The sequence below is a fragment of the Amphibalanus amphitrite genome, unplaced genomic scaffold (assembly GCF_019059575.1).
Source record: "Amphibalanus amphitrite isolate SeventyFive unplaced genomic scaffold, NRLGWU_Aamphi_draft 000793F_arrow, whole genome shotgun sequence".
NCBI classification, from domain to species: domain Eukaryota; kingdom Metazoa; phylum Arthropoda; class Thecostraca; order Balanomorpha; family Balanidae; genus Amphibalanus; species Amphibalanus amphitrite.
The window spans coordinates 211,487-234,467 of record NW_024882287.1 but is presented as its reverse complement, the minus strand read 5'-3'; the positions used below and the strand labels follow the sequence as shown (position 1 = coordinate 234,467).

At 53.5% G+C, this 22,981-nt stretch overlaps 1 protein-coding gene across 8 annotated transcripts in view; it reads right to left on the bottom strand.

The window, feature by feature from the left end:
* Positions 1 to 685: 685 nt before the first annotated feature.
* LOC122366268 (GTPase-activating protein skywalker-like) overlaps positions 686 to 22,981 on the bottom strand; it is a 24,263-nt gene continuing 1,967 nt past the window's right edge. For 6 of the 8 annotated variants that reach the window (XM_043338307.1, XM_043338302.1, XM_043338305.1 and 3 more), the window contains exons 3-15: positions 22,583 to 22,651; positions 13,597 to 13,913; positions 12,921 to 13,160; positions 10,888 to 11,035; positions 10,300 to 10,491; positions 9,759 to 9,883; positions 9,320 to 9,469; positions 8,962 to 9,096; positions 8,468 to 8,601; positions 8,044 to 8,155; positions 4,576 to 4,635; positions 3,358 to 3,601; positions 686 to 3,045 (exon numbers count right to left, since the gene is read on the bottom strand). In XM_043338307.1, coding sequence (XP_043194242.1) covers positions 2,750 to 3,045; positions 3,358 to 3,601; positions 4,576 to 4,635; positions 8,044 to 8,155; positions 8,468 to 8,601; positions 8,962 to 9,096; positions 9,320 to 9,469; positions 9,759 to 9,883; positions 10,300 to 10,491; positions 10,888 to 11,035; positions 12,921 to 13,160; positions 13,597 to 13,913; positions 22,583 to 22,631 — 2,202 coding nt within the window. In that variant the 5' untranslated portion in view covers positions 22,632 to 22,651 and the 3' untranslated portion in view covers positions 686 to 2,749. Of the gene's footprint in view, positions 3,046 to 3,357; positions 3,602 to 4,575; positions 4,636 to 8,043; positions 8,156 to 8,467; positions 8,602 to 8,961; positions 9,097 to 9,319; positions 9,470 to 9,758; positions 9,884 to 10,299; positions 10,492 to 10,887; positions 11,036 to 12,920; positions 13,161 to 13,596; positions 13,914 to 16,632; positions 18,288 to 22,582; positions 22,652 to 22,981 lie in introns of those variants that run through there. The other 2 variants (XM_043338300.1, XM_043338301.1) reach the window with 2 other exon arrangements.

The following is a 22,981-nucleotide window of genomic DNA, read 5'->3' as shown; positions in this document are numbered from 1 at the left end:
GCAGACGGCAGCTGCACAGCGAAGTGTAGCGCCCCCGCGGGAGTATGTAGCAGAGGTGGCTCCTGGGCGTAAGACCAGGCGCCAGCTCGGAGTGTGGCGTAGCGCGGGCAAGGGAACGCGAAGTCGTGATGTCAACCAACAAGACCTGGGGCCGTATTCACGTCGATCATTTTCGTAAGAATTTTCTTAAGTTTGACCTACTCCTTAAGCAAATTTTTTATTCACGTGAACTCCGTCGATAAAAACTTAAGAAGTGTCGACGTGAATACCAAATTATACTTACGAAAGAAAATCGACTTACGAAGTCGACGTGAATACGGCCCCTGGTGGCCGTTGGCCCGACTGGGACTGGGCCTCAGGAGTCAGGTCGATCTACCTCGTGAGGCTCAACGAAACCAGCGACATTCATCCCGTAACTTATACCCGTCATTGACTTTTCCTTGTGCACCCATGTCAGTGCACATCAACTCGTCGCACAAGCAATGCGCAGCTCTGCCCGTTGGATGTCGACCGGGCGTGGGTGCTACCAAACGCGGTCGTAACCCCGAGCCGCTCGACAGCCCACAAGCCACAAGGTATCCAGGCAGGCTCCCTAGCTTGAAGTAGTCATATTCGTAGGCGCACGACAGTTTTACTGACACGAAACGGTCACTAGTCAGTCTACGCTTCTCTGAACAACACATAGTTTCTGCTGAGTATTTATTCCACGATTATTAGACTAGCACTTTGCACTTGACATCAAGCTGTATGGGCGTACCAGTCTGGAAGTGTCTTCGAGCAAAGTCAAGTTTTGTGGAAATAAACCGCAACAGAAAAGAAGCCTGCGAAATAATAATACGAACACAATATGGCCCGTAGTGTTACACGACATCGCACAATAAAAGCCATTACTCGATCAGGGTTATTGTCCACGCGGGTCCACTAGTTCATCGTCCTATCCGGGTCCCAAACACACACCGTATCGCGGACGCTCGCCTCAATTAACCGAGTGGACACACTAAGACTTGCCCAGCGGTGTTCCCCTTGTGACGGATAGACAACCAGGAGAGTGCAGCGCCATCGGGGTCTCCCAGGGTAACAGGTAACGGTTGTTACCACACGGCGGCCGGGGTCGTCGCCTGAGGCGACTGCCCCTCCCGGTCAGAAAACTACCATGTAAGACGGGCCATGTCCACAACTAAGCACACATTGGTATGTATTGGGAATAGTGGGTCCCGGCTGACACCAGGACTTCCAGACAGCTACCAGGACAAGCGGTCAGCTCATGCAGTCTGCGTTTGTACACAGGTCACCGGTCAATAAGGTCAACTGAACACAAGTCCGCCCCGCCCCGCGTGCCAATAGCGGGTAGACCCGTGCCGTTGGGGTCGCCCGAAGGCGACAGAGCTGAGCGGCTAGAGCCACAGAGGTCAGCGCAACAAAACACGGCTTATGAGATCGGATCAGGGCCACGTCAAAAAAGCGGCAAAAGCCCGAGGGCTGCACTACGGCGCCGAGACGGTCGGCAGCCCTCCCATTCCGACTCACAGCCACCGGGGTGGGTCACTAGCTGCCAAACCAACAGAGCCCGGTCTGGGCACACCCAGACACCGTGCGCACAGTCGCCGCCGCGCTATAATATCCATGGTGGTCTGATTAGGGTCGTCCGCCCCATCGGTCACACCCTGCACTATGGTTAGGTACTCAGTCTGGACAAACACTACCGACATCCACCGAGAAGCGACAATTACAATAGTTACGTCAGCTCAACAAGCAAATACAGACAATGAAGGACAACTCACGGCAAAAACACACACACTAAGCTGATGGCACTACACACAGGCGGTTTTAAGGGCGTTCACGGGTCGCAGGGAGGGCGTTGGACGTCGGCCCCCGGAAGACAGGGACACACTCGCTTTCCGAATGCACTCGTCTCCAGCCAGACGTTATTGCTCGGTTCCGGACCGGGACTCAGTGGCCGAAAGGACACTGGTGCTACAAGAAGGTGTAGTCTTTCCCGGACGCACGGTCACAATACGGCGACGAGCCCTGACCGCCTTCCGCCGCCACGTGCTTAGATTTCAGCGACACCCCAGTGATCAGGGACAAATAGTGACGATTTCGTCCCATCCAGTAAATATCTCAGCTATGACAAACTATCGCGACACTTATTTGGGAAAAATTTCAGGTTCATGCCTTTTGGGCGGCGGATAACCTACACATTACACATTGTTGATGTCCCAGCCTACGATAATGCCTGGAATGTACTTTCGGACACTTAAACACATCCTAATATAAAGATATAAATACTCAAGGCAATACAGACCAAGTCACAACGCTAAAACTACACAACGTATCATTCATATCTAGCGCGTAAATGTCTACAGTCTAGTCTAGGTTTGTAAATTCGATTGTGATTATTCACAGTCACGATTTCCAATTCTTAATAAACATCTAACATAACGCTTATTCCCTCTTCTCCCAGCCACGTCCTCATGCAGTGTCTCCCAGCCGCCGATTCAGGCTAAATCCTGACAACCGAATCACTCAAACTACCCAAAGAAAAAGACAAGGACACCAAGACCAGTATGCGCTTTCCCGAGTCGGGATGCGCAACGCCAAGGGATCTCATCGGGCTCGGAACACAAGAGACCTCTACCTTCTCAACCTGACTTCTCGTATCTCTCCCCTGCCACACCTGGTTGCTCCATGGCAAGCGGAGGTCCCCTCTCGTCCCGTCCCGGCCTGATTCGGCCAAGCCACCGCCCGTTCAGGCAGGAGAGAAGGCGAAAGCCTCCATGCAGGCCACCTCAAAACTGCCAGTTGACGTCAGCGGCGGGTTGGCGAACGTCTGGCACGCGTCCGTCTTGCCGCGGGCTAGATTCTCGTCGAGCCAGATGGCCTGTCCGCCGCCGCCGCCGATCGTTACCATGGTGTTGTCGGCAGCCATGAAGAGTTGTTCGGAGTGAGAGAGACCGGCCAGCTCGGGGTCCTCTGCCTGCCGCACCTTACCCACCCACGGGTACACCTTCAGCTGGGGCCGCAGCGTGAACAGGAACGTCTCACCTGTCGGAGACGGGCAGGACGCAGGTTAGCAGCTGACGGCTGTGACGGCTGTCACTGGCGCAGAACACAGCGAGGGTAAAACGACAAACCTTACTGCGTCAGCGTGGGTTACTGTATCGAGCTTAGACGCAAGCTGCACCAGGGAAACGAAAGCGGAATAACATACATATTACTGAATTCAAAACAAATCATGCACGGCAGTTTGAACAAGGAAAAACTTATTAAACATGAACGTTCACATTGCAGTGTAAATATTTTGCTACGAGTCGGTTAGTCGCAATCGGTGCTCAGCTTTGGCCGACTCTCACTGACCGGTGCCGAAGTAGCGCTGTCGGGTGCCGTCCTCCTGCGTCTCATTGCGCATGTTCCAGGTGACGGAGCAGTAGGCGCCGAACACGGCCCCCTCTGTGGTGCGCAGCAGCAGCACCGTCGGCTCGAACGTGGCCACCTTCTGGTAGAACGTCTTCAGCGAGAAGCCGTGCTCGTCGGTCGTGTAGATAAGCAGAGGAGTGTACAGGGCGTAGCGCGCCGGCAGGTTCTCCCATAGACGCAGCAGCTGCGGCAGGGAGGTGTCACTGACCGGCACACCGCACACACGGCATACACGGACACGAGGTTCGTACACGGCATCAGCCGGCGTAGTAGCGGGGTGCAGCTACCGCACTCAGCGAATGGAATACTAATGAAGTTTATCAAAAGCAAATATAGAAACAATGGAGCCATTGTCAACTCAACTGAATAGTCAGCAAAGTGTCACAAATGAATGGATTAACATAATGAAGTACAATGTTAAAACTTACAATTCACGAACAATATTCATACATGCCAGACACCTTAAAAATAAAATAAAGTATTATATCTTATACAGACAGGGTAGGTACTTCGATAAGGGGAAAACCCATATGGCAGATCGAAATACTTAAAAGAAATGGCAAGGGTCAAACGCTGCAATTACCGATGGTGCCGACGGTAAAGTTCGGCAAGTTTAATAATCAAGCGTGCTGCGAGCGAACGGTAGGTATTAACAAGTCATACGCAAGCACATGCAAGGCGCTGCCTAATGTCCACAACGCATGCACACGAAACAGCAGGTCAATGCATATGTCAAGGCAAGTGTTTGAACAGCGCCATACACACTTTGTAAAACTATCCAAACGAGGCACCCAGGTACTGGGAAGGCTGCCGACTTCCGTTACTTGCAAATGCATAAAAAATCAAATAAAAATTATAGCACACTCTAATCTATGCGTATGAAATACGACATAAAAGCAGTATAAAACAAAACGGCGAGGGAAAACAATTCTTGCGTAGCAGCAAATCAGGCAAATCTACGCGGCCGGCTGGGTTCGGTGTGCTCCGAAGCTCGGAGCAGACCGTGCTAGTGTGCCACGGCGGCGAGCTAGCCGCAAGACCGGCAGCACTAGGCCGGCCTTCTCATTCGCCATCAGTCCGCTTTGTCAGCGGTATACACGGCCAGAATACACCGCTACGGTGAGCCAACATGCTACGACTACATCACCGGTTACTCACTTCCTCGTAACTCATGAGTGTAGATTCGGGCTTCTTCAGATGGGGGAACTTAGCCGAACGCTTGCGGACAGATATGCAATGGTTAGAGTGCCCCTCGATGGAGGGAAGGGGCGGGGTAGAGCCGTCACCAGACACACACGTACCCGGTGAGGGGGGGGGGGAAGCGCACCGACACCAAACAGAAACATAACAGAGGCAATTAATGAAATGTCAGTATGATCGCAAGGACGTGTGGTAGGGAATTATAGACAGCGGACACTATCGAATTATAGACAAACAGTGAAATTACAGACAAACAGCATCGCGCAGCGCTCGATGCTGTGTTTGGTCAAGGAAATATAAGACTTTTAATTGAATACGACTTTTATACGAGCGATAAAAGTCGCATTGAATGAAGGCGAGCAACCTTAACAGATAACGCAGCTTCAGTAACTGCGCCGCTTTGTAATTCCTGGTAAAATTCCTGGTAAAAAGTGTTTTGACAAACATTGGTGGTCATGGACAAACATTTGACTTTTGGTAGACATGTCAGCCATGTAGTTTCGAATTGTACTGGATTACTGCTAGCCTTAAACCAAGCTAGACATGTACCGCCCACTAGTACTATGAAACCGATTGTGACTTCTTTGGTGGTGTCATCGCTGCGCTATTGTCTTTCCGTGTACGGCACCCGCAGTGCTACCGAGCGGCGCAGGCTTCAAAGTGCTATTTTTTTTTGCGCACGTGTGATCAGCGGGCGGCGCAAGCGAGACCATATATTTGATGTGTTGTGCGAGTTACGATGGATGACCGCAGATAGCCTGGTACTGTAACATAAAATGTGCAGCGTGCGGCTTATGGTGGACTCAGGTCACCCTGAGGAAATCGCGAGTACCTTGGCGAGTGCTGCCGACCATAGGCGGCGGAACGATTTGAGACAAGGGGGGGCACCATGGCTCAAGGAGCCAAACCTAGGGTACCCCCAAATCCTGTTTTCTCATCGGATTTAGGCCACTTATTTTTCGTCACAGCCTGACACGATGATTTTTTTTTTAATTTTATTTTTTACTAAACGAAAATGGCAGTTCACCCCCGTATGCAGGGGTGTAATTTTATATCTCTTTGTGGGGGCATATGCACCCACAATCCTGAATTATGTATGCCCACACGATGATGAAAATGCACCCACAAGTCTTTTACAAGGCTGCAAGCGTCCTTTCGAGAGTACGGTGCCCTTCGCATGCTCTAACGGCGTCCTCCTGACCGTCTCGCGTTCATGGATAATATAGCGTTTTTAATCACTCGGCGCCCTTCTGGGAGAATGGCGCACTTTTGACAGCACCGCGCCATTCTCATGGTCTAACGGCGCCCTCCTGACCGTCTCGCGTCCTTAGGTCTCTGTTCACCGTGCATCCCTCGACTGTTCGGCGCCCTTCTGGCCTCTCAGCGCCCCTGAACCACATATAGCGTTTTCAATCACTCGGCATCCTTTTACGAGAATGGCGCCCTTTTCATGATCTCAATGCGCCCTCGTAACCATCTGGCGTCCCCACGTCCCCACCAACGTAGCACTACTGACTGTGCGGCGCCCTTCTGGCGTCTTAGCGCCCCTGGACCACATAGCGTTTTCAATCACTCGGCGCCCTCTCAAGAGAATGGCGCCCTTTTCATCGTCTCACGGCGCCCTCGTAAGTCGTAACCGTCTGGTGCCTCCACATTTGGTGCCCCTCCTACTGGATGGCGCCCTCTACAGCTTTTTACGTCCTTCCGGTCAGTTTCCACTTTTAAGCGTGTATTTGCTTAGTCAGACACGTCACTTGAAGCGCCATTCGGCTAGCAATGTTATCAAATTCGGTGTTAATTTAGGCTCCCACATAAAGAATATCTATCGCGCCCCAAAACGGCCTGGCGCCGGGCGCCCCTACAGCTGGGCACCCACAATCATTTTAGGAAAATTACACCCCTGCCCGTATGTGTGGTTAACTTTAAGCTGATCCCCAAGTACCTATGTGTTTGTCTCTTCCTTATTCTCGTTTGATAAATTCCATTAATCCTACATGTAACAAATTACCAAGAAGCCATCGCATGGTACTAATCAGTGGCGAATCCCAGGGTGGAGGTCACATGGGTCATGACTTAGGGCCTGGGGTCACCACATGCCTGCCAGGAGCACCACAGGCCTGACAGCCGACAGGGGCACCACAGGCCCGCCAGGGGTACCATAGGCCTAGCAGGGGCACCACGGGCCTGTCAGTGGCACCACAGGCCTGTCAGGAGCACCATCGGCCTAGCAAAAGCACTACAGGTCTTCCAGGGGCACCACAGACCTGCCAGGGGCACTATCGGATTCGCAGGGGAACCACCGGCCTCGCAAGGGCACCATGGACCTGTCAAGGGCACCACAAGCCTGTCGTTGGCAATTTAGGATTGTCAGAGGCACCACAAACCTGTCAAGGGCACCTGCGTTCTAACAGGGGCACCACAAACCTGCCAAGGCCCAGGGACACCACAGGCTTAGCAAGGACACCACAGGCCTGTCAGGGCCCATGGGCACCTAAGTCATGTCAGGGCCCACCGTAGGCTTGTCAGGGGGCAGGGTAGGTAGGTACCACAGTCTTTCCAGGGGCATCAGTGGCCTAGCAGGTGCAGGGGCACCAGTCATCACATGACTAACCAAAAATAAAGAAAATAAAAAAAAAACTGAAAATAGGGCACCACCAAAATTAAGTGGCCGAAATCCGTTGAGGTTTTAATTTTGGGCATAGGTAGGGACACCACTTAACGATTCATGGCCCTCCCCTTGGAGTTTTCCCCGAATCTGCCCCTAGTACTAATACATCAAATTTAAGGGGGGGCACCTTGCTATTGGTGCCCCCCTTGCAGAATTCAAGGGGGGGCACGGTGCCCCGGTGCCCCCCCCGTTCCGCCGCCTATGCTGCCGACCATGGTCACGACACGCGGAACGCTGGTCGATTACGGCTCCCGAGAATACGTACCGAGGCGGGTAGGAGACAGCTGGTGTACGGAGGTCTAGAGGCATTCTACCCAATGTGTGCTGTTTACGATGGCAGAGTCTCATTCAAACGAGCACTGAGGACATTGTTATTGCAAAAGCAGTCCGCCTGACTGAAGCTGTCGCTCGCATACGCAATTTGTTTTTAAAACGTGTTAATGATTGTGCGCTTGCTCAGTATCCGTACCATTTTTATACCTGTGACATTACGTTAATGAAAAGCCGCGAAGGCGGATTAACGTGAGTACATGAACGAACGAACGAACGAGCCATCACCGTTCCCGTATTATAATCGGACCATGCATCAGTAGCACACCCACACCGGGAGGCATCCCGTCATCAGTCACCTTACAGCCAGTCACGACACGCTTCCTTCACCACAGTCACCACATATCAGCACAGGACGGTCATCACCAACACGCCCGGACGATCACCAATCAACACACACCATCACCAGGCCGGCGGCCCGGACTCACCTCCTTGACTCCGATGGTGCTGGAAGCCTCAGCCAGTTCGTCCTGAGACATGACACTGGGCATTCCCAGTCCGCCGGCGTTCGACTGCTGCTTGGAGAAGGTGCGGTTGCACCTGGCGGGGGATGGCGGGCGGTCAGTCGCTACAGGCCAGTCTCCAGTTGGTGTATTGAATTCAGCGGTGACCACTGGCCATCCTACTCTATAAGTAACCTTTGCGACCTCACAGCGACCCCTCAGACATCCCGGTGATCCTCCGACCTCCTGGCGACCCTCTGACCTCCCACTGACCCCTATGACCTCAGATGACCCCTCTGATCTCCCAGAAACCTTCCGACTCCCGGTGACCACTATGACTTTCCAGTGAACCCTCTCATCTCTTTGTGACCCCCCAGTGACTCCTCTGACCCCCGGTGACCCCTCTTACCTCCTCTCGGGGAAGCTGAGCCGGCCACCTCCTGCCTTGATCTGCGCCTTCACCCTGGCATAGGAAGCAGTCAGGGAGTCTCGACTGAAGCCGCGGATGCCGAACATGGTCTTCAGCAGCTTCTCTGGTCCCAGCTGTCGGAAGGATCGGAAGGGGAAATTAACGTGAGACGCGGGGCCGTGGGATGGACATAGACACAGCTAGCATCCTCAATTTCTGAAACGGCACGATTTTGCACAGCTGGCCCACAATACGGTATGACCAAATTTGTCGTGATATACTAAGCATTTAGCATGATCATCTATTGCAACCGAGCTCATCAAGGATAAAGAATAGAGGAGCAAGATCATTATTCAGCCGTTATATATAAGCATTTTCAATTTTACATTTTGTACCATACAGAGGAAGGGTGAGTTCCAGAAAAAGCGTATTTGAAAAAAAACTGGCAGCTGCTAATATTCAGTCACCAGGCACCATCAAGCTTTTATGTTTACCTGCATGTTGGTACAGAACTTCTCCATGACCTCCTGCACGGTGTTCTCTTTGAAGGAGTTGCCCCACTCGCCCAGGTTGTTAGAGGCCATCTTGTGCACCAGGAGTACCAGAGCCATGGCGGCGCGGTACAACACCTGTCGGGATAAGTCACCGTCAAATCAATGGTTAGAGGTCCGCGATCACCGGTCAGCGGTAAGAAGTCAGAAGTCAGCGGTGAAATGACTGAGGTCAAAGATAAGAGGCCATTAAGTGACTAGGAGTCCGTATATGTAACTATGCTTCAGGTTCAGATCAAGAACGTTTTCCTTGATATGTTTTTGCACTTCGCTTTCCGCTCATGCCCAGCCCCGCTCTGACCTTCTCGCCCTCCATCAGGTAGCAGTCCATGAGACGGACGGCGTGCGCGAACGGCAGGAAACAGAAGAGCCAGGCGAGCCAGTCGGCCAGCACGTGGTCCACGTTCTCCCCGGCGCGCGCCTCCTGCTGCAGAAAGTGCACGCTGGTCTTCTGCCGGGGGCGGAGAGAAGCCGGTCAGCAAAGTGTGATTCAGTATAACAAGTAACACACTGGCAGGACGGCGGACGGCCAGCCGGCACAACGGAGAACCACGCAATACTGCTCCAATGTTCTAGTGCAGAGACGTAGAGGGCAGCCTCTTCAGCTACGGCAAATGGCATCCGATCAATTATACGTATATGTGAAACGAGGGTCTAGACTGCTCACTGCTCATGCATACACCTCACACTACCTACGACGGCCTTGGAAATCGTAGTCTCAAACAGTCATTTGCACTTACGGCATGTTTTCGACAGAGTTTGATCAGGATCTTCCAGGATATCTCGAAGTCACGTTTCGTTTGCACAATGTAGCCCTGTTTCTTGTTCCGCAGCATCATGCTCAAAGCGTTGTATGTGTCAGCTTCTGCGAGGGGGAAACAAAACCATCGGCTTCGATAACGAAGAACGTTTTTAGTACGACCTACGTTACCTACGTTACACGTTTTTTAAAAACCTTATTTTCGATTCGCCTGCATCAGTGTTGTGCCTGTCGACAACTTGTAAATAATCCATGGCACTGATGCAGTCGGCAGCAAAACAGACTCGACCTAACCGACGATCAGCGGTACAGACCCAGTCTTGAACAGCACACACGGAAACACGCCCTCCCTGTCTCCGGCCGTCTTCTTCAGGCCGGCGCAGCGTACCGTGTATGCAGTAAAATATAGCCCCTCCCTACCGTCCCACCCTTGTCCCGGGCCACCCGGCGCCGCGTACCGTCCATGTATTGCAGCAGCAGACCCCCCCCCCCCGCCCCTGAGATAGCCCGTCGCCGCATACCGTCCATGTAGTGCAGCAGCAGGCAGCAGGTCGGGTACAGGGACGGCGCGTACGTGATGGTCGGGTTATTGTAGTAGAGTACGGCCATCACCCGCTCGGCAGACCACACGCCGCGCTCCGACAGCGCGTAGCGGTTCATGTAGAACGAGTGGACGAACGGTGGCATCTGGTGCTGTCCGCGCCGCGCCGGGCCTGGGAGGACGGCAGGGACGTCAGTTAGAGCGGTGCAAACCTAAAGAACGACAGAACACACAACAAGCGTCGACTGATCCAGCAACTAAAGGCAGAGGCAGGACGCAAATAGTGGACTTGGACTACAGCTAAAAATAGCATACAGCTTTCACAAAACAAATTAGTAGATCAGTTGCGGCGTATTTTTCTCAGTCAACTTGAAAAGTCATCCCCGTGTCTGCAGGGTTAGTTGGACCTCCACATCATTGCCATCCCCTCTCACACATTGCAAAATGCTGTAAGTTCTCACCCAGGGCTCAATAACCGATCTACAATCTCTAGCTTTTCGTCGCTCTGTTGTACAGCAACAATATCTAGCTTTTCATCGCTCCCTGGTACTCTCCCCTAGTTACCCACCTAACTCTCCCTCCAGCTGTCTGACTGTGCTCTCGTATTCCTCGTTCTGGCCCAGCGTGGCTCCGTGCATCTGACATATGTTGGCCCACAGCTGGTGTCGACTGGGGTGGTCCAGAGGATAGTAGCTGGAGCGCAGCTCCTCCTTCAGCTGGCGGGGCGGACGGAGCGAGCGTCATTATCGATCACCACGGGGTTATCAGCGGTATCATGAGGACCGGCGATTGTCGCAATCAAACAAGATGATCGACCACACAAAAAGAATAAGTGGACATCGACTGATTGATCGCAATGCAGCAAAGACCGTGGCGTAATGGCGGTAATACAAACACGGAAAGCGGGTTCGTGACGTTTGAAACTAGGCAGGCGATTAACACACACAAAAAATGTTGTTACGGAGCGAGCGAAGCGAGCGTAGTCTTTCCTTAGATTAACGGAAATTTCTGAGTATGAGCGGCCGGCCGGCCGGCCGGCCGGCCGTGGTCACGCTTTTGCGAGGCTTATATCTCAGCAACCACTTGACCGATTTACACGCGGTAATTTTTGTAGGGTAGCTTCATTCCTTCTACCAAGTATTGGACTATTCCCGATGCATGTGGGTGACCCCTTATGCACGTGCCACGTGCAAAACGAAGAGGTGTCACTTTTGTAATTGTTGCAATATCTCGGTAACTACTTGGCCGATTGCGCTGAAAGTTGGCATGTAGGTAGGCACCCACTAGGCACTGCATATACATGTGCCAGAGTTGGGGTGCTGCTGCACGTGCGCACGTGCAGGGGTCGTTTCCAGATCTCGGGAACGGCTGGACCGATTGCGCTTAAATTTGGTACACGGTTAGGGATCGGTTAGTAGCGTGCCGTGCACAAGTCAGTTGGGACCCATTTTGCACGTGCGCACGTGCAGGGTGCCGCTTCCAGATCTCGAGAACGGCTGGGCCGATTGTGCCCAAATTTGGCACATCGCTAGAGACCAGTTAGTAGGGTGCCGTGCACAAGTCAGTTGGAGGTACCCCCTCGCAATTTCGCACGTGCAAGGCTCACCCTCTCGCTCGCTCCGTTAGTCGCCCCAAAAGGCGTTATACTGGTAATAAGCAAGCATTAGAAAGAAGCGTTTTGCAACTGATTGCTAAATACGGGTACGAGACACTTATCTCGAGACAATTCTCTCGTACCCGACATGAATGACACCACAACACATGAAGTTGAAAGACTACTAAGGCCACAACGCAAAACGATATCTCTAGCACTAAGCATTACAAGACCAGTATAACGCCTTTTGGGGCGACTAACGGAGCGAGCGAGAGGGTGGGCCTTGCACGTGCGAAATTGCGAGGGGGTACCTCCAACTGACTTGTGCACGGCACCCTACTAACTGGTCTCTAGCGATGTGCCAAATTTGGGCACAATCGGCCCAGCCGTTCTCGAGATCTGGAAGCGGCACCCTGCACGTGCGCACGTGCAAAATGGGTCCCAACTGACTTGTGCACGGCACCCTACTAACCGGTCCCTAACCGTGTACCAAATTTGAGCGCAATCGGTCCAGCCGTTCCCGAGATCTGGAAACGACTCCTGCACGTGCGCACGTGCAACAGCACCCCAACTCTGGCACATGGATATGCATTGCCTAGTGGGTGCCTAGCTACATGCCAACTTTCAGCGCAATCGGCCAAGTAGTTACCGAGATATTGCAACAATTACAAAAGTGACACCTCTTCGTTTTGCACGTGGCACGTGCATAAGGGGTCACCCACATGCATCGGGAATAGTCCAATACTTGGTAGAAGGAATGAAGCTACCCTACAAAAATTACCGCGTGTAAATCGGTCAAGTGGTTGCTGAGATATAAGCCTCGCAAAAGCGTGACCACGGCCGGCCGGCCGGCCGGCCGGCCGGCCGGCCGCTCATACTCAGAAATTTCCGTTAATCTAAGGAAAGACTCCGCTCGCTTCGCTCGCTCCGTAACAAGTACCTACATTAGCGGTTGAAGCTCCCCGCTACGAACTCGGCCTACCGACTGCACCGCCGCGTGTTCTCACCTGCGCTTCCTTCTTGTCCCGGCTTGCCAAGTCGGCGGCCGGACCGACATGCTTCTGAGGCGGCTCATACGTGGCGCACGCGTCACTGAACGCGGCGCGGTCCACTGTAGGCTGGAACGGCACGGCGGCGTCTGTGTGCTGCATGGCTGCCTCCAGGCCGTCTGCGAAGTCCCCTCCGGCCGCGGAGGGACCGGCCGAGGGAGTGAACGGACCGGCAGCAGCGGGCGCTTCGGCACCCACCTGTGGAAAGGGCGGAGAGCTGACTGTCAGTGGTCGGCGAGGATAGTCACACAGTGCCATTTGGACGGGGAAAGGTCAGAGGTCGGACCCGCATCGGAGACCAGAAGCGATCGTCGGTCCTAACCCGTCAATCGTAGAATTAGGCCGGAAAACGTTCGGCATTTGCGCGTTAAAAGGCAATGTGATACATTACAGTACACGCACGGTTTAAAGTCCATGACATGACGCATTAGTCAAACAGTTCCCAGCGACCCGAGTAGATTTACAGGTCCACGACAAGAATAAACACTGTTATCGGTACGATAACACGGCCAATTGTTCAAACATCACACTCTCACAGTCGAACCGAAAATGTATCATTGCTCTCGTACAGAAGGAAGGAGGCTCACAAAAGGAAGCCAGCCCCTCCCTTGACCCCCCCCCCCGTCCCCTTTACCTGCGGCTGATCGCGCGGCTGGCGGTCGGCGCGGCGCAGCGGGCCCCTCCACGAGGCGGAGCGGCGGAACGAGAGGGAGCGCAGGAAACCTCCGGCGGCCGGTGTCTCCTGGCGCGGCTCGGCGGCCGGCTGCGAGAGCTGGCGGTCGGCGCTGCGGCTGGGCCGCGGCGGCCGACCCGCCGGCTCCGCCGCAGGCTGGTCGCGGGACGGCGGACGGCGCAGCCGCTTGCTGACGCCGCGTTTGAACACGCGGATGGCACGGACAGTGCTGTGGACAGTGGCCCAGGAGGCGGCCGGTCCGGCCTCCTCGCCGCCCACTGCCGGACAGACGGGACACACGGTCAGTCGGGTCAGTGGGAACGCGGGACGGACTGCCCACTGCCGGACAGACGGAACACACGGTCAGTCGGGTCAGTGGGGTCAGTATTAGGAACGCGGGGCGAACTGCCCACTGCCGGACAGATGGAACACACGGTCAGTCGGGTCGGTGGGAGCGCGGGACGAACTGCCCACTGCCGAGTGCCGACAGACGGGACACGGTCAGTGGGGTCAATGGGGATACGGGACGAGAGCCACTAGGATTACAGAAAGACGACGGGATACTATACGGTAGTGATAAGTGAAGATTGGCAAAAAATGGGTCAGGAAAACTGACCGACATGCTGCTGGCAATTGGGAGTCCAGATTCTCTCTCTTCAGCAAGGGTAAATCATTACCATGGGAACGGATAGGCACATCGTTCGACCGCAAGTTTGTCATTGTGCCCCGCATGTGCCCCGTAACTTCTTACATAGTACGCACCGGAAGTTTTTACGCATTGCACAGGGAAAAAATAATTGTTCAATTACCTATTGGAAAGTGACAATAAGCAGCGTGCTTCCAGTTCATTCACCCCTTCCGTACAATAACCAGGGACGCGCTCCATACCCGAACTACGGCCATCACAGCGGCGTTCGACAGCACGCAGCGATGTGCGCCGACGCGTAACGGGTGTCTGGGCGTGACGATTCGTCACGATCCCCATAACGCCACTTGTAACGTGCGCTCGTGGGTGGCGAGGACCGGCGGCACTCGACGGTGTGATGACATACTCGTCATCGTAACCAGTGACGTGGGATGATGCGTGATGACGTGAGATGACATCGGGTGACGGGCGGTGACGTATGTGGTTTGGAGAGGTCTCCCGACTGTGCGCAGTGACGCGGAATGACGGACCGTGACGTACTCCTGTATGCGTCACAAGATATCGCAAGGATGTGACCACATCAGTGCGTACGATTTGACGTACGATGACGATATAGTATTATATGATGAATATGATGACAACATGCACCACTCCCTCAATCCTAAATTCTAATAATTAACCACTAAACAGCATTGACATGCAACTTAAATACAAGACATACATACCGGAACTACTAAAAATGGCCACCTCAAATGTCCACCCAAAAGATAAATAGGCGGCTTTTCGTTGGAACTTTTCGCAAACAAACCGGTACAAAGCTAAGGTCAAGCGCATCCGTCCGGACAAGGAACCGGCCCCGCTCCTACGGCGTTATTCCAACTCCACCAAGCAAAAGGGCCCGGTCCGTTGTTACCAAGTGGCGCAACAGCCACACAGAAGAACGTCCTCGGGCAGACAGGGTGGGCGGTGACCCAGAGGTCGGGGATGATCGAGAGGGCACGCGATGAGGCCTCCCGTCAAAGATCACGGTAACAAGGGGAGTCGGGCCCCCGCAGTCGACAGGACGAGAGGTGAGCCAGACGTCAGACCGGTGAGCTGACGAGCAGCTCGTCTCTAAGGCCAACCTAACAAGGGGTCAGCTCAGCGGCAATGTGGGACGAGAGGTGACGCAGGCCGGCCGGTTGGAGCGGACCGGGGGGTAAAGCTTCCCTCTGAGTCAGGGTAGAACATAGGTCAGTCCCTGTCCGACATACACACACAGGGCCACGGTGACAGAGCCCTGTTAGGTCCGACATGGAAATCGGGTCCCGCGGTGGGAGGATACAAGTCGTCCCCAAAGTATCGACGCGACCGATCACCATACATCACAGCCATAACAGTCCATAAGTATGGATGATAGAAGAGATGATTACCTAAAAGGACCGTATCTAGAATACTGATCAGAGACAACAGCGGGTACGACCGAATAAATCGACGACCGCTGCTCCCACACATTAGAGGGTCACGTGAGACTGGGAACTCCTTAGGTTCAGCCTTGGTAAGAGCTAACGCCGGTTAGTTTGTAACATAACCACCAACCATAATGCCATGTCCTGGGCCCTGTGTGGTGACCGCGGACCTTTCCCATCTACTCTGTACCTGTCGGCTGGCCGTACTGATTTTTGCAGGTCGGAGACGAGCCGCGGTCGGCCGGCCTGTCAGCGGTAAGCTGTCTAATCCGCCCGTTCTGACGCTGCACCAGCCGCAGCCTTCAGCTCAACAAGCCGAGAGGGTGCGGCCGGCCGGTCGGCGGAGCTAAGCGCGGACAGAGACAGAACGGCCAACCGGACTTTTAATAGACGGGGCGGAGAAGAAAGCAACGCTAATAAGGGAAGGAACACTGACAACTGTCGCTACAGAACAAATAAATGTTTATATGAGGCACAATTAGTTAATGAATTTGTGTGTGGAAGGCAATGCCTGTCCCATGTCAGCTCCAGGATCGTAGTGATTTACGACCGCTTCGGAAACACAAATAAGAGTTAAAACGATCGTAAAATGTTACATAACCAATAATGGGACAAACCAAGAAATTCCATGATTTAGGAGAGGTGCGGTGGGCATTTTTCAGCGAACGGAAGCGACTTCTGTATGTGAGGAACTAGGCATGTCTCAGGAGGCAAATCAAACATTCAAGAAGTGGGGTTTTTATGACACCTTCCGGTACCTGGTTGGAGACTGGGCAAGGTCCCTGGGTTGATAGGGTATGCTACCATGTGACAGCTTCTCCTGATGACTGCCTGGGTAATGGGCGGCGACCGGTGGGCAGTGGGTAGTGACTAGTGGGTACTGTAGTGGCCGGGTAACGTTACCTGCGCCGGGCAGGTGCTCCTCGGAGCCCACCACCCAGATGGAGCGTGTATCGGTCATGCCGTTCTTGGCCGACGATCCGGACCCGGACGGCTGCGGCTCCTGCTGCTGACGCTCCTTAGGCTTCGCTCCGGCGCTGGTCGGAGAGTGGGGCGACTTGGGCTGACTCCCGGCCGCTGGCGACGCAGCGCTGGTCTGTACCACCGCGGGCGGCTCGGCAGACGTCGGCGCACTATCTGCTCCCTCGGCGACCGGCGGCGTGGCCACCGTCGCAGGAGATACCGACCTCCGATCACGCGCAGCCTCAAGTGGCTCGCGATTGTCATCAGAGCTAAGATTATCTGTTGACGTCTGTCCCTCCCCCTTCGCCGACGCCACGGGAAGAGTTCCTCCTTTATCTGTATCGCTCGAAGGCTGGACGGTGCTGGTTTCAAGCGACTGGGCGGCAGTCGAGCACTCGCTCTCGTCAACACTTTCTCCATTTCCATTAGCTTCTGCTGATTTTCCGCGAACATCACGCTCCTCGATTCTCTCATTGTCCTGTGTTCCTTCCTTTTCCGTCCCATTCTGAGTGCCGGTCGCCGCCTGCTCGTCCTCTCCACCCCCGCTATCGGACGGCGGGGTCTTGTCGGCTCCGCTTTGGCCGTCTGGCGGGGTCAGCGGACCGGCGACCGGTGCAGTGTCCGCGACAGGGGACGCCGCCGAGCCACCGTCACCGGCCGACCCGCCGTTCTCTGCAGAGTTCTGGGAAGCTCCGGCCGGGGTCGGAGCCCGCCGGTCACCGTGGTCACCGTTGTCGGTCTTTGTGGAACGGTCGGCAGCCGGCGACGACGAACCCTCGGGGTCTGATCGGGCCTCCGTTGTCGACTCGGACGCGAGGTCGGACACAGCCTCCGGCGATGATTCAGCTACAGCCTTAGGCGCCGATTCGGCTTTAGCCTCCGGTGAAGGCTCAGCTGCAGATCCTGCCGTGGGGTCTGCCGTGCGCTCAGCTCCAGTCCCCGCAGCTGCCCCGCCGTTTTTCTGAGCTGCACCGGTGCCATTCGTACCATGTCCGTCGGCGGTCCCATGTCCGTTCGTGGCCTTAACCGAGGTCGACTCGGCACGCGAGGCCTCCTCGGCGGCGGCTGCAGACTGCCGACCCGTCTCGTCGGTTCGGCCTGGTACAGGAGACATCCCGGATCCCGGCGGTCGTGCCGCGCAGCGCCGTTATTACGGCGACAAAAACAACAGCCCGCACTGAAGGTTACCGAGCGCCGGTACGCACTAAATCCGCCGCGACAGGTCTCCAGCGGCGTCTAAGTGATTCACAGCTTGAAACAACAGTCCAGCTCCAAGGAGCACTTGAGAAGCCACGCCTCACAGTTTACCGCCGGCACTTTGCACGCACACGCATTCACGCAGTCCGGGCGAGCCGAGACTCCGAACTGCCGTCTCCCACCGGAGCTGAGCCGTTTCTGTCCGTCCCTCACGGCGTTCCAGATGCACCGCCGTGACGTCACCAGATTCCAGAGCGGCCGGAGGCGTATCTCCGAGCTTTCCAGTCGAGCGCGCACGCCGCACAGGTGCGCCCCCCTCCAGCGTTCGAGACCGATTGCGGGCCGGCGCGCACAGCCGCCTACCCCGTCCGCTCGCGCGCGTCCAGCACAAGCCGCCAGCGGGCCAGGGCTGCCACCGGTCACGGGACGGCATATGGCAGCACAGGTGGCGGCTCACGCACCACGTGATCTCGGCGGCGATGGGATGAGTGAGCCCGGCTGGAGGAGACCGGTCTCGACGGGTCAGCCGCCGCCGAGCTGCCGGGTCAGCCGCCGTAGCCGCCGCCGTGTCGTCCCGTATCTGGCGCCGGCCGCTCGGTAATCCGCCCCCGTCGGCCGCAACAGGCACACGCTCATCTTCATATGCTCAAACCAGATGCGCACCCCTCGTCCGAGACAACAGGGGTGCTCAATTTGAATCAGCGCTCCGCACTTGTAGCCCGACCAGATCACGCTGGGAGCCAGTGCCCTGCCACCTTTATTCGGGAGCATGGTGATAGCGGAATGAGAAGTCGCTCTCCGGATACTCGTTCGATTATATCACCTAATGAGGTCAGGTCACTATGTAACTTAAACCCTTGCCCAAAGACAAATTCGACGTTATTTTACAATAATATGCATTTGTGATACGTGTGCAGTTCCCAAGTTCATACTACATACCCGTATGTAAGAATGCAATGTTTTAAACTTTGCATGTTTAAACAATTTACAATCACCTTATCTTCACATACCTAGCACAAATCTTTGGTTTTAAGTCACACTCTCAGATACCAGAATGCTGATCTGCAATCTGCACGCCCTCCGACAGTGAGCCATCGCCGGGCCAAAGTGCTGTAACCGTTCACCAGTAGCCCGCCTGATCTCACGACAAGTCCGCCTGACATACGGAGTAGGTGCTGATAACAGCAGCACCGTTCGAGTGGCGCCCGATCGGTCCCCAATGGCTCGATTGTTAGCCAAACGAATTGTAGAGAGGTGGACCCATTTCGGCAGGTGGCTGATGGATACTTTACACAAGGCTCAGTTGGTACGTCAGTTAATTTTCTATCAATTTAACAACCAAAGTCAACTGCACAGACATATGTGATTGTGGATCGATTAAAAAGTTCAGTCCAAATTAACACACTCATTAGGTATATTCGTGAGCGACGACGTGATGTTTCCGTGAACGACGACGCTCAGCGCGAAGATCTTTCAGTTGAGCTCACCTCACCGTCTATCTGAGTAACTAGACTAAATCAACCACTCAAATAAATACGCCAATAGGTATACAAGACGAATGCCAAGCATCGCCAGCAACGTGCTCCGCTGATGGACGAAAAACCAATGCTCACATCATATGAACGGGGAAACAGATCGTAGTGTGGTGACAGCCAATGGGATTTTGAGACTAAAATAATATAAAAAAAAAATCGGCTTCGACGGACGCTCAGCTCTCGCGTGGACGCGCATTTGTTTCTGTCGATGTCTGGCCACGCTACGCAAATCGGTGGCTTTGTATTTAATAAATTAAATCTCAAAATTCCATCGGCACGCATAGGGAACAGTAAACGGTATACGAGCCTTCCAATATTCGCGAGCATTCCAAAGGTATATGGAAGTGCGACAACGTAGTCCACCTATACAGCGATACCAAATGACCCCAAAATGACCCACTCATAGGTCATCACGGCAGCTCAACTGAAACAGGCCATCGTCAGCCTCACAGACGCTCGGCAAGCGAGCACTAGACTAACAATTAATCCGGTGAGCAGCTGGAACCGATTCTATCGGAGCCCTTATTCCCAGTGGCCTTGTGGCCTTGTCTCGCCCGGTGACAAAACAGCGCCGACCACGTCCCTGGTGATTTAATCTTCAGTCGTCACATACGTAGAAAACCAGACCAGTTTATGGCCTTCCCGTGGTGATTATAGGTCAACTTTCATAATCAGGCTCGGTACAGTTTCAGTTCATTCATCCGCACCTCGCTAGGCGAGGGGGCATTTATGAGACAATTTCTCCATGATTAAAAAGGGGCAGCAAGGCCCCCAAGCTCACTGTTTGAATAAGCCCCAAACTTTCACGCAGAACCAAATAAACAATTCCACTTCGGACTTAAAATTTGATATTACGTCTCATGACACCCAGATGCTCAGATCCATGACACAATATTCTCGATGTCAAACATTTCATTCCTTCAAATTGAACGCTTTTTAAGCAGTCACATAGTATCTGCAAGCCTCAAATTCAAAATACCACAGCTAATCAGCTCTTCAAGAAACATCATAATACTAATCGACAATACGAGCACTGGCCACCGTGTCCTCTCGACAACCATCCTAAGTATTTAAAACCCTAAATTGCCTTTGGACTACGAATAACGACTGTCATACCCGAGTTAATTGGCATTCCAAATTCTCAGAATCTCATGAAACCTGAGCTGAAACTCTGATAAGAACTTCTGTCCTTGGAATCAAATTACAAGCAGAAGTGCCAATTACCCGCGGCACTCCTCTCGAGTTGGTCCCGTCCGCTCCCGTCTGCCCGGCCGCTCACAGCGACACCTACTGGCAGCAGGCGAACAATCTCGGTCCCAACTGCGACCTCTACGGGGCACAAGCAGAAGCCCCGACCGAAGGTCATACAACAGAAACTGGACCATATTCCTACCTTGCAAGTTGCAGCTCATAATACGAAAGCTGTCATATAACGAAGAACTCTGCGACCTAACCTACTCATATAACGAAGCACGGAGACAGATACATGCTAAAACATCTAGATTTTTCATTGACAATTTTGACAATTTTGACAATTTCACCTATCCGTGCTTCTATCCTCAGGATACTGAAATCCTTCTCCTCCACGCCACAACCCCCTTCCGGGCTGGACAGGCAACTTTATCTCATGCGGGCTGCTCCCTTGAAGCGGCACCGTTGCTCCCGAGGGAGCGCACCCCGTAGCCGGGTGCAGTGAGTGCCTTGGGGCTGGGTGGCCTGTCCTCTGGACGGGCTCAGCCCCGGCGACTCACTAGGGTGCCTGCCCAGACCAATGTCTCCCCCTAATTCCTATCATCCTTCCGGCTCTGCAATGGTCTTGTCGACCGAAAGGGCCAAACCCAACAAAACAAAAAACAAAACAATTTTGAACTTGAAGCTGAACTGTAGCATACTCATTAGTCATTACTCGTACATGCTACCCGGCCATGAATACCTATACAAACTTATTTCGAGTCTATCAATTTCATCAACCAAATAGAGAACCAAGCTCAAGGAAAAGCCCCGCTGAGAAAAGGCGGAACAAACTCGCGGGAGATAGCACTGATCGTGATCATGAATAGCGCTGAACTCGTGCTTTACCCCGCGTTCGGAGTCTCTCGGACGACGAAGATTCTACGTCGTCCGGCCAATCCCGTTCAAGGTCAGCAAGGGCTTGGCTGCGGTTGTGGAACGGGATTGGCCGGACGACGTAGAATCTTCGTCGTCCGAGACTCCGGACGTGGGGTTAATTGTAGCCCAGACAAATATTCTTAAACATAGCTCAAACACTGTTGTCTTTACGGGGAAAGCTGTGCAATAACCCTTATTTTGGCCGTTCCAGGTACCGTACTCTTTAATGAACCTTGGAAGAAGCTATCTAAAAGCTACGTACCGCTGTGATCGACAATCCCAACTTGTTATGAATGAAAAGATCATCATATTTGAATATAATCGTCAAGAGTGACACAAAAATTCACACATCACAACCATTCAGACTCAGTTTATTTTCTTATATCACAAGGCGGTTATGGACTTAGACGACACCTACGGCTCTCAGCATCTACACATTCTACGTCTAGCTGCGCGGTCAAAACAGCTAAAATGCGTTCTTGATGGGTATATGTAAATCAATTATCCTCACAACGAAATTACACTTGAATTATAAACGTTTACCAGAGGACAAAACTATGTCTTGTGACATAACAAATCACCTTGTGATTTAGCTTCCTGCACACCAGAATAAGAAATCATGGAAAGGATTACGGTGTAAGGCCGTCACCAGTGACCAGCTGTATGAGAGCTCAACTCAGGTGTGTTACAGTCATCAACCATCACAAATCAAGAAACAAAATCACAGCACTCTGGCATGGTTGTGAACGCAGAACAGCCACTTATACCACTAGCTAAACATTTGGCTAATAAAAGCAGCAAAAGGTACAAGCATGCACATTGCACAGGTGGCTAAAAAAGGCAATTATGATACTACTAGTTCATGTAATTTGCCCCCAAACGAAGTAGAGAGAAGCAGAGTTCAATTTATTACGGCAAAATAAAACAGAGCACGCCAAGCGAGCGGGTGCAAAAAAAGCCAAACAAAACAGAGAGTGGAAGCGGTGCGGGCGCTGGTCGGGCACCCAGACAGCTGGGTCTAAGTACAGCAGAAGCAGCAGCTATCTCACACTGAGTCCATGCTCGCTGGGCGCGCGGCGGCCGTCCGGGCCGCTCCATCGGGACGGAGCGACAGTCGGCTGCCGAAGGAAGGGCCCGGCCATCAGTGAGCGCGCTGAAACTCGGAGATCGTGATGAGGGAGTGGGCATTGGGACAAGGATCAGAGAAATGTGTGGCTACGTATGTGGAAGGGGGGGGGGGTGCTCAGGGCACGGGCCAGTCATTGCTCTGGAGAGGCCGCCGTGGATGAGACGTGCATTAGGTGTGAAGCCTCGTTGGAACTGTTCATGAGCAGATGCGACTGATTGTTGATGCAGGATAACTGGGCATAGAGGAGCAATTTGCTAATAAGTACAGTGTGCAATCTATAATCTATATTCATGCAGATCACAAAGGCTTAAGGATGACA